This window comes from Brachycentrus maculatus, unplaced genomic scaffold, assembly GCF_059751285.1.
Source record: "Brachycentrus maculatus isolate JH-2025_06_01 unplaced genomic scaffold, ASM5975128v1 h1tg000156l, whole genome shotgun sequence".
NCBI lineage: Eukaryota > Metazoa > Arthropoda > Insecta > Trichoptera > Brachycentridae > Brachycentrus > Brachycentrus maculatus.
Genome location: NW_028280909.1, coordinates 153,944 through 168,332, shown reverse-complemented (window position 1 = coordinate 168,332; position 14,389 = coordinate 153,944). Strand labels below are relative to the sequence as shown.

The 14,389-nt window shown below is 35.8% G+C and overlaps 1 protein-coding gene across 9 annotated transcripts in view; it reads left to right on the top strand.

Annotated features, from left to right (window-relative positions):
- The window catches only part of LOC148308607 (oxysterol-binding protein-related protein 6-like), a 65,728-nt gene that overhangs the window by 37,197 nt on the left and 14,142 nt on the right, over positions 1–14,389 (top strand). For 5 of the 9 annotated variants that reach the window (XM_088261452.1, XM_088261453.1, XM_088261448.1 and 2 more), the window contains exons 11-16: positions 1,889–2,008; positions 3,593–3,763; positions 6,910–7,013; positions 8,993–9,124; positions 11,635–11,743; positions 13,078–13,247. In XM_088261452.1, the coding sequence (XP_088117578.1) occupies positions 1,889–2,008; positions 3,593–3,763; positions 6,910–7,013; positions 8,993–9,124; positions 11,635–11,743; positions 13,078–13,247 (806 nt within the window). The remainder of the gene's footprint in view (positions 1–1,888; positions 2,009–3,592; positions 3,764–6,909; positions 7,014–8,992; positions 9,125–11,634; positions 11,744–13,077; positions 13,248–14,389) is intronic. The other 4 variants (XM_088261455.1, XM_088261456.1, XM_088261457.1 and 1 more) reach the window with 1 other exon arrangement.

Sequence of the window (14,389 nt, the reverse complement as noted above, 5' to 3'; positions counted from 1 at the left end):
TTGCGACATTACTTTGAAAATCATGGTAATGTTGCAGAATGTGTGCGAAAATTGCGTACGGTTTTTGGAAGAAGAGAAGCACCGTCAGCTCCGTATGTTCGTTATCTTGTGAAAAAAGTGAAAGAAACTGGCATCCTCATCGATAAACCAAAGCGTGAAAAGCCAAAAACAGTGCGTACACCCGAGAATATCGATGTTGTGGCAGAAAGTGTGCGTGAAGCGCCATCAACATCAATTCACCGTCGTTCTCAACAATTGAACATTTCGGAGACATCATTGAGACGAATTTTGCATAAAGACCTTGGTATGACGCCATACAAAGTCCAATTGGTTCAGGAGTTGAAGCCAACTGACCATCCAATGCGTTTTCGCTTCGCTGAGTGGGCCTGCGATCGACTTACAGAAGATGCCGATTTTGCCAAAAAAATCATCTTTTCGGATGAAGCTCATTTTGATCTTGGCGGGTATGTAAACAAGCAAAATTGTCGTATTTGGGGCACAGAAAACCCGCACGCATACATTGAAAAGCCGGTACACCCAAAACGAGTCACTGTTTGGTGCGGATTTTGGTCCAGAGGCATAATTGGGCCATTTTTCTTTGAAAATGAGCAAGGAGTGGCCGTTACAGTCAATGGCGATCGTTATCGGGCCATGTTGAACGGATTTTTGTTCACAAAAATTGAAGAGGAGGATATTGGCAACATTTGGTTTCAACAGGACGGCGCTACGTGCCACACAGCCGAAGCTACACTCGATGTTTTGCGCCCTGTTTTTGAAAAAAAAAAGTTATTTGGCGGACCCTTTATATATATATATATATATATATATATATATATATATATATATATATATATATATATATATATATATATATATATATATATATATATATATATATATATATATATATATATATATATATATATATATATATATATAAATATATATATATATATATATAAATATATATATGTATATATATATATATATATATATATATATATATATATATATATATATATATATATATATATATATATATATATATATATATATATATATATATATATATATATATATATATATATATATATATATATATATATATATATATATATATATATATATATATATATATATATATATATATATATATATATATATATATATATATATATATATATATATATATATATATATATATATATATATATATATATATATATATATATATATATATATATATATATATATATATATATATATATATATATATATATATATATATATATATATATATATATATATATATAAAATATAAATATATAAATACACAACATCCTCAAACACTACTCTTTCAAAAAGTGTTTAATAAACGTATTATTTTTTAACATCTCATCAAAGATGAAGAAGAATATGGAAGTCAGGGCATTTACGGGGCTGACGACCGTCATCGGCTGGTTTAAGTGATCACTTTACACACGTGTAACATTCACCAATTCTACCCATTATTGACAACCACACTACTCAAATTCTTGGAAGTTCTATATATATGAACCAATTTAGAAACCTTAGAATTGGTGAATGTTACACGTGTGTAAAGTGATCACTTAAACCAGCCGATGACGGTCGTCAGCCCCGTAAATGCCCAGACTTCCATATTCTTCTTCATCTTTGATGAGATGTTAAAAAATAATATGAAAATAACTCCTGTAATTGGAGATAATCCAGATTTTGTGAACAAGTATTTGGACACACTCAAAATGTTGTTTTTAATAAACGTAACGTAGAATGTTAGCGCTACTCTGTAATATGGACGCTACCCAAACTATGTTATAGCAGTAAGCGATTTTGTTGTGCACTGAGTAATTTGTTTGTCCTTGTGCAGCCGCCGCCAGACCGCAGTCCCTGCCGGGGGCGGAGCACCTCTCGGGGCCCCTGTCGGGCCCGCTGGGGTCCACGCCCGACCAGCACGCCAGGGAAGACTTCACCATCTTGGCCAAAGACAGTGAGTATTCATTCCCCCAAGAAACTGATATAAATGTTATCTGTGTACCTTTAGACCATTGGCGCCACAGCAGGATGGATGTGCATGAACTAGAAGGAATGTGTATTTGATGAGGCATTTCTATTGATTGTTGCGCGGTATGATGGATAATCCTGAAATTATTCGGAGCATTGGTCTGTATGTTCCCGATAACTATCGGGAACATACTACCTAAGACAACTAACTAAGGTAACTACCTAAGACAGCGTCGGCATAGATTGTTTCACATTCCTATATACAGGACCAACCTGCCGATGGTTATGCCTGTAGGAAGAGCTACCGCTATGCTGAACAATATCACGCTGGATATTGATGTGTTCCATGTGTCTTCTTCTAGCGGGATTCTTCTACATCTTTAACAAGGGTATTCTTGATTATTTTCTGTTTTTTGTTAATGTATACGCTTTCAATTTCTGTTTACAATAATGTGTATACAACATAAAATATGTTTTTTTTATTATGCTTATAATTTATGTATGTAGATATGTATTATATAAGATATTATGGTGTAAGAATCAATTTATTCAATATTACCCTGGACTGGTACCTGAAGCGGAGGGCTGATCACCTTTCCTTCATGTGTTAAAAATTAAGATAACACTGCGTTTATATGATGCAGGGCCCTATGCACCATCGGGTGTGGATAATGGTTTGAAGAAGAAGAAAATTTAGTTTGTTCTGCGATGCCGCAATTTCGCGAAATCAGTCCAAATAATAAATTTAAGCAGAATGTAAACATATATTTTGTATATTAAAAGCACTGTTAACTTTGTGTTATGGTAATATGACACTCTTGTTATCATTCATCGTCCACTTTGTGTAATACCACTTAAAGTGGTATGAATGATAAGGAGAGTGTGCTCGTCTTTCTTAGATCTCTCTGCTAATTTTGAGTCTATATTGAAAGTTATCCCACCGCATTGTTCATAAATTCTATCAGCGAAAGCTAAACTGGCAGTACACAACGGAGTCCTGATTCCCACCCACATAATGTATGGAAGTGAAGCATGGAGTTAGCAAAAGAAGGATGGAAGTAGACTGAATGCAGTCGAAATGCAATCTCTCAGAAGAATGTGCGACAAAACGATGTATGATAGATGTTCGAATAGTGAAATAAGGAAGGAATGCAAAGCTGAGATAAGCATTATCAATAAAATTAAGAAAGGCGAGTTGAGATGGTTTGGATATGTAGAACGAATGAGTGAGGAAACAACGGTAAAACAAATTTATGAGGCGAATGTAATTGGAAAAAGGAGCAGAGGAAGACCGAGAAAAACATGGCACGATCAGGTATGCCAAATACTTGAAAGTGGTCAGGCTAGGAGTCGTAACAATCGGCGGGTATGTATGAGGAGATGGATCGTGGAAGAGGCGAAGAATGTTTGCAAAGACAGAGTGGTGTGGCGTTCTATTCTCTCTGCCTACCCCTGCGGGGAAGCGGCGTGATGGTTAGTTAGTTAGTTAGTTTTTTTTTATCCCACCGTATTCCCTGATCTGATGCAGTACCATCCAGGCTTCCTGACATGCCTTCTCTTTCCCTTCTAGTCCTGACGAGCCTGAAGGGCATCCTGAGCACTCTGGCCACGGAGCGCGACCGCCTGAAGGTGGTCGTCGAGATGGAGCCGCAGGGCAGCGCGCCGACTGCATCTGCCGCGAACACGGCCATGGTCGCCAGCCTGCGCTCCAACCTCAACTCTGCGCTGCAGCAGAACTCAGGTAGCGACCGCCACATGCTGCTTGACACCTTCACTGCGCTCGGTATAGCGCTAGCAATCGCGAGATGCTGGCAAAATAGCAATTTTTAAAACGCTAAAACTATATTGAAAATGAGAAATTTCTTTTTATAGAGACAAGTACACATTATTCTCTTTGTGTGTATCATTCACATGTTTATACTTGCTTTGAAACAAGTGAGTATAACACATTCATTGCGTTATATCATCAGCAATCACGAGATTCTAACAAAGTAGTAATTTTTTAATACGTAAACTTCAATTTATTCATAATGTGAAATTTATGCTAGTGCACACTGTTCTCTTTGTGTGTAGCATTTACGCGCGCGTAACATTTATACTCACTTTGAGTCGAACAAGTATAACACATTCTATGTGTTCAATATATCATCAGCAATCATGATATGCTAACAAAAAAGGAATTTTCAATACGCTAGAAGTATGATAATAATATGAAATTTATGCTAGTGCATACTATTCTCTTTGTGTGTAGCATTCACGTACGGCTTGTGTTTATACTTGATTTAGAACAAGCGAGTATAACACATTTACTGCGTTCAATATATCACCAATCAATCGCGAGATGCTGACAAAACAATTTTTTTTAAAACGCTTTAACTATTGAAAATATGAAATACAGTGGAACCTCTCATAACGAGCATAATTCGTTCCAGAATCTTACTCGTTAAACGAAACATTTTTTTGTTTTTACCAGCGCGAAAGTCTTGGCTCACAAATGAATATCGTAAAAAAAGGTCTTGCCCTTTCTCTGTTACTCGTTATGTGAAATATCCCTCGTTAAGGGAACTTTTTCACATTTTTTTTCTCGCTATGCGAATTACTCGTTATGATTAGTTCCATTGTATTATGTTTTTTGTAGATACTAGTACTCACTGTTTTCGTTGTGTGTAGCATTCACGTGCGGCTCATTTTTATACTGACTTTGAGACAAGCCAGTATAAACACGAGTCGTCGAGGGCACTAGAGCTGACCCTGTTCAATTTGGTATATTCCGGAGCCAGGAGATCTGCCTTCTGCCCACACCTCGTGGACCCTCCACTAGGTGCAATAGCTCGTACTTGTCTCCTCTCAGCACATGCCCCAGATAGGACACCTTCCGGACCTTGATACCAGTCAGCAACTGTCTCCCTGCTCTTGTTCTTTGGAGTAAATTTGCATTGCTGACCATATCGGTCCATGGGATGTGTAGCATTGTATGATGTAACCACATTTGAAATACCTCTAACCGGTTCGTAGTGCTGATCTTGAGGGTCCAGGATTCAACTCCGTATAGAAGTACTGACATAACATCTAACCCCTCTTTGCCGAAGGTCTCATTTTCAGATCTAGGCTGTCATTACAGAATAAATTTTTATTATTCATTGATTCGGCATTGACTTTTTGGAATGACATGATTATTTTATTAAAATTAAACACTTGAACATACCCGCGTATGGGGCATGTTTTGTTGAAACACATACGGTTATGCGAGCCGCGTGGATCCGGTTAATGAGTTTTATTCATATATATACGACTAGTTTCGAAAACGACAGATGTTTTCATCTTTTGGTACAAATTAAAAACTTGTTTTTAATTTATACCAGAAGATGAACACATCTGTCGTTTTCGAAACTACTCGTTTATATAAATAAAACTCATTAACCGGATCCACGCGGCTCGCATAACCGTATGTGTTTCAACAAAACATGCCCCATACGCGGCTGACATAACCGTTTGTGTTTTTACATTGCTCCAAGTTTCGAACCTCAGTTCAACTTGGAGGGATTTTTTCATGGTGTGGAACTTTGGATAAAATAATACGTCAATCCTCGGCCTTATGACATCTGTTGAAATATCTGACTAATAATTTGTAACATCACAAGGATAAATAAAACAACAGATCCCTGATTTTTCTTGCGGTCGGTAATTAGTCCGCGCCATAATCATGGCCTATATCTGTCTCACTCTCGACGCTACGCATCGCCAGTGGGTAAGAGTGACACACGATGCGTGCTTTGATTTATTTATGTTACGATCTAATTTGTTTATATTACGATATATTTCAAGAATAATGTGACACACGTGTATTATAGAGTACCAAAAAGGCTCAATGAATCCCATTGAACGTTTTTGTTTAGGAAAATAAATTGTTTCTTAACTAAATACATGATAAAAGTAATCATTTAAAAAACGGCGAAATACTGCCGCGCACGGGCGTCTCTTAGGAACAAAGTTAACGCGGTTAAAAGGTTAAAGTGGTATATTCAAGTGTTTAATTATAATAGAATAAATTTCTCACCTGTTTGAAACAGTGTTATACCGAAAAAGCGTAAATAGGGGTGGCATTACTGTAACGCGCAGTAAAATAACTATTAATTAATTTAACCAGATTATTTATTAACAACATTTTGAGTGTGCCCAAATACTTGTTCACAAATCTGGATTATCCGCAATTATTGGAGTAATTTTTTTAAATTATTTTTTTACCCCTCAACAGAGATAAATCATTTGTGTTGAAATTATTTTTTTATATATTATGATTTTTTGACATATCGCTCACTCCTTTCAACAATGTCATATATCAAAAATCGTCAATTTTCAGTTGTGCATGTTTTCGGAATGTCCAGAAAATATACCATATCCCAGCAAAAGCGGCATATTTTTAACTTAACATTTACCCGCTACAGGGCATAAAGTGTTGTTTTTGCATTTTGAAGAAAAGGTATTGTTTAATTATTTTTTTAAATATACTAAATATTTTTCAAAAGGAGACAAAACCTTCAGGTTTTACCTAAAAAAGATCTGTTGCACAGTAAAAAGTTCAATAAGTGGCTTAGTATTAATTTTTAATACATTTTATTATAATTTTAAACTTTAAAAACGATATCCTGAAAAATCAAGTTTTTTGATATATGACATTGTTGAAACGAGTGAGCGATATATCAAAAAAATAATATGAAAAATATATATTAAATATAATTGGAGATAATCCAGATTTGTGAACAAGTATTTGGATTATTTAGCATACCTAGTGTAATATTGGCATGACTAAGTGTGACGGCTTGATGCGGTGTTGTCCCTGCATGGTGTAGAGCGTAGCTTGATCGTGTTGTGTTTCCCACTGACCAGCCTCCCCCCCGGGGGATCTTGCAGAGTTGAGGGGCCGCCTCGCCCGGATACACGACGCTTCGGACCTGGCAGAGGTCTCCTCCGTCGGGCCTGCCTCCGAGATCGTGAGTACACTCACAGTAATATATTTATTTATTAAACCTTCCTCTCCCGGTGATATGTATTTACTACAACTTTACTTTTAAAACGAGTACCGTAGAACGGGGCTACTTGAACTTATATGTGTTACCTGAGCCCAGTACAAAAAAAAATTTAGATTGTGGTATTGATCGAAGTATTGTGACAATAAGTGTCACCTGTCAGGGAAACAATGAATCATGTCGATACTTTCATTATTGTAGACCAAATATGTACAGATTTAAATTGTTTTTTTGTACTGGGCTCCAGTAACACATCAAAGTTCAAGTAGCCCCGTTCTACGGTATATCAACATAAAATATAATAGATACGAGCTGACAATTTTGGCATTTCTCCGTAATATAACTACGTATTACATAAAATTATTATTATATAAAGTTATTGGACAGCTAGACGCACCAATGAGTCCATTCGCCAGGAACTACGATTGGATGGCTTGACGCTGGCCAATATCTGTACCCGACGGATTCTCTAGTTCTTTGGACACGTTGCGCGTGGCAACGAGGATAGCCTGGAACGACTAGTTGTGATCGGTAGCCTGGAGGGAAAGAGAGGGAGAGGAAGATCCCCACACGATGGACTGATGGAGTTAAGGCAGCAGCAGGCACCTCGGTGGTTGGAGCGCTACGTGCAGCGCAGTCAAGGGATAACTGGAGAAGAGTCATTGCTTCTGCAAGGGTCACAACCCTCAGCAATGAGGAATAAGACAGAGAAGAAGAAAGTTATTAATTTGCAGCGATGGAAATAAATAATTTGAGAAAAAATCGGGGATATAATTACCAATACAGAAATGTTAAAAATAAAAAAAAAACACAAAAAATTAATATAAATGATAGTAAAAATAAGTTGTAATGATAGTAAAATTAATATAAATGATCGCTCCCAAACATTTTTTATTTTTTATTTTTTTACAAAAATACATTTTTGAAATACAAAATAGGTAAATATACAGAACATCTTATATATAACGTTTCTACCTCTCTAATAAAGTAGATACTTGTGTTTAGAGAGGGAGTTCGTTTCACATTTATTTTTATTTTTTTTATAAACTAAGTAAATTAAAAGAAAGTAAATTAAAATTAAAAATAAAAAATTAACAAGGTAAATTAAAAATTAAAAATAAACATTCTTTTGTATGGAGTCTAGGAAGGGGTGAGTCTTAAATATTTTTTAATTTTACTTTTAAAAGTTTGATAATTTTTTATAGATTTTAAGTTTTCCGGAAGTTTATTAAAGTTTTTTTTACCTATGTACGTATAATGGTTTAACGCTGCTGTTGTTTTACATCTGTACATAAACAATAAATAATAAGCGTAAGTCCCTCTCCAAGCACAAGAGCTTAGTCTCTTTATTGGAGAGAACAGCGTAACTACAGGTTGTAAAGAAATATCTAGAAAATCAATAAAATTACATCAGTCTGATATTAATTGATCATGCCTAGTCAAGTTTTTTCAAACATTTTTTATTGCTTCTGTTTTTTTTTGAACTGGATATCAAAAAATAGCAACAACAACAAAATAAAATAACTTATACATTTATTTGTATTTTTGTGAAAAAACCCAAACATTTTGTAAGTTATATATGTATTAAAAAAAACTCCACCGACAAGACACACAAGGTGGCTTGGTGGGTCTCGGCAATTTAAAAAAAAAAAGTTTCAAATTGTGATTTAAATAAATGTATACAATTTGTGTAAATAAAAAAAAAATAATAAACAGGTCGGCTGTCCAAATTTAAAACACAGTAAGGGACATTTTTTTTGTAGTAGGTTTTTTTTGCATTTATGGACTAAGTAGACTCTACTTAGTCCAAAAATGCAAAAAAAACCTACTACAAAAAAAATGTCCCTTACTGTGTTTTAAATTTGGACTGCCGAGGTATACAAATGAAAAATAAATAAATATAAAAGATTAGAAATGGATTTTACTAGATTGTCGTGTTTCAGGCCATCCGACCGTTCCACACGTCACACAGTTACAGCTCTTCGTGCGTGTCTGCGTCGGAGTTCTTCGATGCTGAGGATCTCATCTCTCTCGATGGGCAGGCGGAGAATGCGGATCTTCCCAATGCTGTCGGGGTAAAAATATAAAAAACAAACTGAATAATGAAAATAATACACTGAAACCTTGATATAACGAACCTCTTTTTAACGAACTTTGGATACAACGGGCAAAAAATCCGGCAAAGAGTAAAAAAAAAATTAAAATGTCCCGTTAATATGATACATGCTTAGTTTATTAACACATTGTAGTCGGGCGCTTCGAACAATAGACTCTAGCCTATAGCGGACGTTTTTCGCAATTAGCGCAAAAATATATCGCTTTCTTAAAATTTACACAATATCCAAACCAAATAATATTTTCGATTGAAATTTTCAAAGAAATGATATATGACATTTGATCATCAAAAATAAATTAAAATGATAATTTTTAATTAAGTATTCCGTATTTCACAGTTTTAGAAGCATTGTAAACTCTAAAAAATAGTCTTCCCCTCCGAGGTATCATTCCCTATACAATGCTAATATATTCAAATAATAAAATACCAAACAGTAAACAAAACAGTGCGAGCGGTATGAAAAATAGTCCAATACGTGAAATGACTCAAATTAAACTGGAGATTGAGATCGCATAAAAACTCTGGATTTCTGGCAATGCCTTTACAAGCGACACACTAGCCAATCCGGACAAGGCATCTCAAATAACGTCAACAGACTGTCGCCTAGCACCCAGGTAGCAGATCACCCTTCAACGCGTTTTATTTCACGCTGATAACAAACCCGTATATTGCCGTTTCCCGCCGATAACCGACAGTCCACAAAAAAACGGCAAATGCCGTGTCCCGCCGACAACGTGTTAAAATTAAATACTTGAATGTACCACTTTAATGAGTTTTATTTATATGTGTTAATTTGTACCAGAAGATGAAAACATCTGTCGTTTTCGAAACTAGTCATATATATAAATAAGACCCATTAAAGTGGTATATTCATATATATAAATAAAATATTTCTATATATAATATATCTAGTCTTTTATTTATATATATGACTAGGGTTTTATTTATATAAATGACTAGATAAAATATATCTATAAATGACTAGGGTTTTATTTATATATATGACTAGATAAAATATATCTAGTCATATATATAAATAAAACCCATTAAAGTGGTATAGTATATTTAAGTTTTTAATTTTAAAAAAATAATCATGTCATTCCACAAAGTTAATGCCAAATCAATAAATAAAATACATGCTCAGATTCAAGTGTCACCGGATGTAAATAATTTTTATCGGTCATGATAATCAAGTCATATTTCTAGCACTTGAATTTGGCAAATAATGCCGTCCTACTCGTAGACTGCACCTAGCTAGAGCAACAACAACACTGCCAAAATTCAATAACTAAAAAGTGTAATCGTTGCCCAAAAATATATAATTACAATAATACTCCGTTCCGAGTTGAAATTCCGAGACGGACTCTCACAGATGAAATACAGTCAAACAACTTTACGCTAAAACAATCTTTACATATCCCTTACTCCTTTCAACAACGTCATATATCAAAAAACTTGATTTTTCAGGAGATCGTTTCTAAAGTTTAAAAATAATAAAATGTATTAAAAATAAATATCAAGCCACTTATTGAACTTTTTACTGTGCAACAGATCTTTTTAGGTAAAACCTGAATGTTTTTTCTCCATTTGAAAAATATTTAGTATACTTAAAAAAATAATTAAAGAATACCTTTTCTTCAAAATGCAAAAAACAACACTTTCTGCCCTGTAGCGGGTAAATATTAAGTTAAAAGTATGCCGCATTTGCTGGGATATAGTACATTTTCTGAGCATTCGGAAAACATGCACAACTGGAAATTGACGATTTTTGATATATGACGTTGTTGAAAGGAGTGAGCGATAAGCATTTAAGAATTACTCTCACACAATACAAGAAAGCACATATCACAATTAAAACACTTCATGGTAACATATGTATATAGAATTGGAAGATCAAAAACAGTGTGTAATGAAACAAAACTCATAAAGTGGTTATACAAGCGATTAATTATAAAAAAAATAAACAACAAGTCATTCCACAAATTTAATGCCGAATCAATAAATAATATATCGCTCACTCCTTTCAAGAACGTCATATACAAAAATTGTCCATTTTCAGTTGTGCGTGTTTTCGGAATGCCCAGAAAATGTACTATATCCCAGCAAAAGAGGCATATATTTAACATAATATTTACCCGCTACAGGGCAGAAAGTGTTGTTTTTACATTTTGAAGAAAATGTATTGTTTAATTATTTTTTTTAATAAACTAAACATTTTTCAAATGGAGAAAAAACCTTCAGGTGTTACCTAAAAAGATCTGTTGCACAGTAAAAAGTTCAATAAGTGGCTTGATATTTATTTTTAAAACATTGTGTTATATTTTTAAACTTTAAAAACGCTCTCCTGAAAAATCAAGTTTTTTGATTTATGACGTTCTTGAAAGGAGTGAGCGATATGTGTATGCTGAAATATGTAATTAAATTGTTCATATTTTTATGGTATAGTTAATTTTTTAATCAATTTATCAGGGAGGAGTCATCGAACTGGAGGGAGACACTTCTTCGGAGGCCGGAAGCTTGTCCAGCGAAGAAGGATCCGTTAGCTCGGAGAATTCAGAGCCGCCAACCGACCTTACTTGTGAGTGAACATAACCTAATTTGAGAGAAAAACGAATAGTCAATGTTGGCTTCAGAGTAACATTCTTACTGTTACTAACTACATAACTAACTGTTGCGTCATTTTTCTGCAGTGGTAGACAGAGAGAATAGAATGCCACACCATGCTGTCTTTGCAAACATTCTCCGCCTCTTTCACGTTCATGCACTTCCTCATTTTTTATTTATTTATTCACACAATCGCCCCAAAAAGCTTTTACAAGTAAAAATTCAAGTCACAAAAAAATATAGAGTTGTTTTACGTATAAGACAAGATCATTCAGATACATAAAATAACAAGAAAGTATGATCTACAATACAAAAATGACATAAATAGTATTTTTCTACATGTTTTGGGGGTACTTTAAATTGTATTAATTTTAAAAGGTCAGTAGAGTCATATTTACAATGAATTATTTTGTATATGATTATAAAGTCATTAATAGTTCTTCTCTCTGAACGTGAATTTAATTTTAAGCTTGATAAAAAAAAAATACCATAAATATGAGGTCAAGGGATCTTGCATTCCTATGTCTTCTTCTCCGTCTTATTCCTCATTGCTGAGGGTTGTGACCCTTGTGGATGCAATGACTCTTCTCCAGTTATCCCTTGACTGCGCTGCACGTAGCGCTCCAACCACTGAGGTGCCTGCTGCTGCCTTAATTTGATCGGTCCATCGTGTAGGGGATCTTCCTCTCCCTCTCTTTCCCTCCAGGCTGCCGATCACAACTAGTCGTTCAAGGCTATCCTCGTTGCCACGCGCAACGTGTCCAAAGAACTGGAGAATCCGTCGGGTACATATATTACCCGACGGATTCTCCAGACCCTATGTCACTGCGACAATATTAGGTCTATTGTGACCTCTCTCTGTCTCATAGCTCACTCTCAAGACCTGCATCTCATGAAATACTTCCATGTTAATACAATATAGGTTTTTTTTATTACCAGATTTAATACATTACAAGATATAATACGATAAAAAGGTTGCACAATAGAATAATCACAAGTGGATTCTAATTCACACGTATCGCCCTTCGAGGCAACCCTGAAGGACGCAGACCCCCAGGCAGACCTCCGAAAAGATGAAGAGACAGCTGGGAGTCAACATCCCAAAAGCGACATGCGGAGGCACAAACAGATCCCTAGGATCTACAAAAAGAGGAAGAAGAAGAAGGACTCTAATTAAGTCCGTCCACCTTGTCCCTACCAACGAGGAGCAACCATAGACGGACACTGTTCTTAAAAGCATGTTTAATAATAAAATGTTTCTCTTTTTTTGTCTGGTAATTCTGAATAAAATATGCAATATTGTTTCAGTGCCGAGTGCGGGGGCCCCAGGGCTGACGGGGCGGCGCACGCGGCTGCCGGCGCCGCGCCCCAACACGGAGGGGGTCAGCCTGTGGAACCTGCTCTGCAAGAACATCGGCAAGGACCTCAGCCAGGTGTCCATGCCCGTCACCATCAACGAGCCGCTCAACATGCTGCAGGTCTGAAGCCCTGCCACGGCTGTGCCCGGAGCTTCCCGGACCTCCAGCCTGACTCCTTCTTATCCCCCTTTCCCGCAGTTGGGTATCCTGCCATTCCCACCGCATTGTACACTTGTAACATGTAGAAGCAGGCCTGTGATTAGTCAGCAATGTATTGGATGTCCTACTGTTCCCACTTTACAGTCTGCTCATAATATATATGGATAAGCAAATTTGTGATAAGTCAATGAATTGTTTGATATAGGCCTTTCCCATATATAGTCCACTCGCAATATATAAGGACTCATAACATAAGGATAAGCAGGTCTGTGATTATTCGCCAATTTGTTGGGTATGCTGCTATTCCCACTACATATACAGTCCACTCGTAATATATATGGGTTTGTGGATATGGATAAGCAGGTCTGTGATAAGTCACTGATTTGTTGGATATCCTGCCGTTCCCACCATACAGTCCATATAGAAGCAGGTCTGTGAAAAGTCACTGATTTCTTGGGTATCTTGCTATTCCCTGGACTATACAGTCCACTTGTAATATGCGATAGCTGCTGCTGGAACTTTCGCCATAATTTTAAATAGATTCCCCCGGATATTTGCATTCAAAGCCTGTAATTTTTTAACATATACAGAAATACTGTGATTGGTGATAAAATGAAATAGTTTAAAGAGAAAAAAGTCCTAAAGTTTAGCTGTTATTTGAGACAAATGCATCTATAATGCAATACAGTAATGCAACTTTAGTTAGCTTGTTGCATGATATGGTAATTTCTCGGAACTTATAATAATAAATCCCTTACTGCACCCCAATGGTGCATAGGGCACTGCTTCATATAAACGCAGTGTTATCTCGATCGATTACACATGAAGGAAAGGTGATCAGCCCTCCACTTCAGGTACCAGTCCAGTGTAATATTGAATAAATATTAGAGTGAAAAAATCACTTGTATTTATTAAACCCCCCTGGGAATCGAACCCGGGACCTCCAGAACGGTAGCCGAGCATGCTGACCATTACACTACGGAGGCGGACTCTAAAAAAAACATGTGTTAAATGCACCCCTACGACCTTGTCAATATAGTGTAATACATACTACATAGTGTAGTTCACATGAACTAGAATTCCTTAGCCTGCTGGGGAACAAA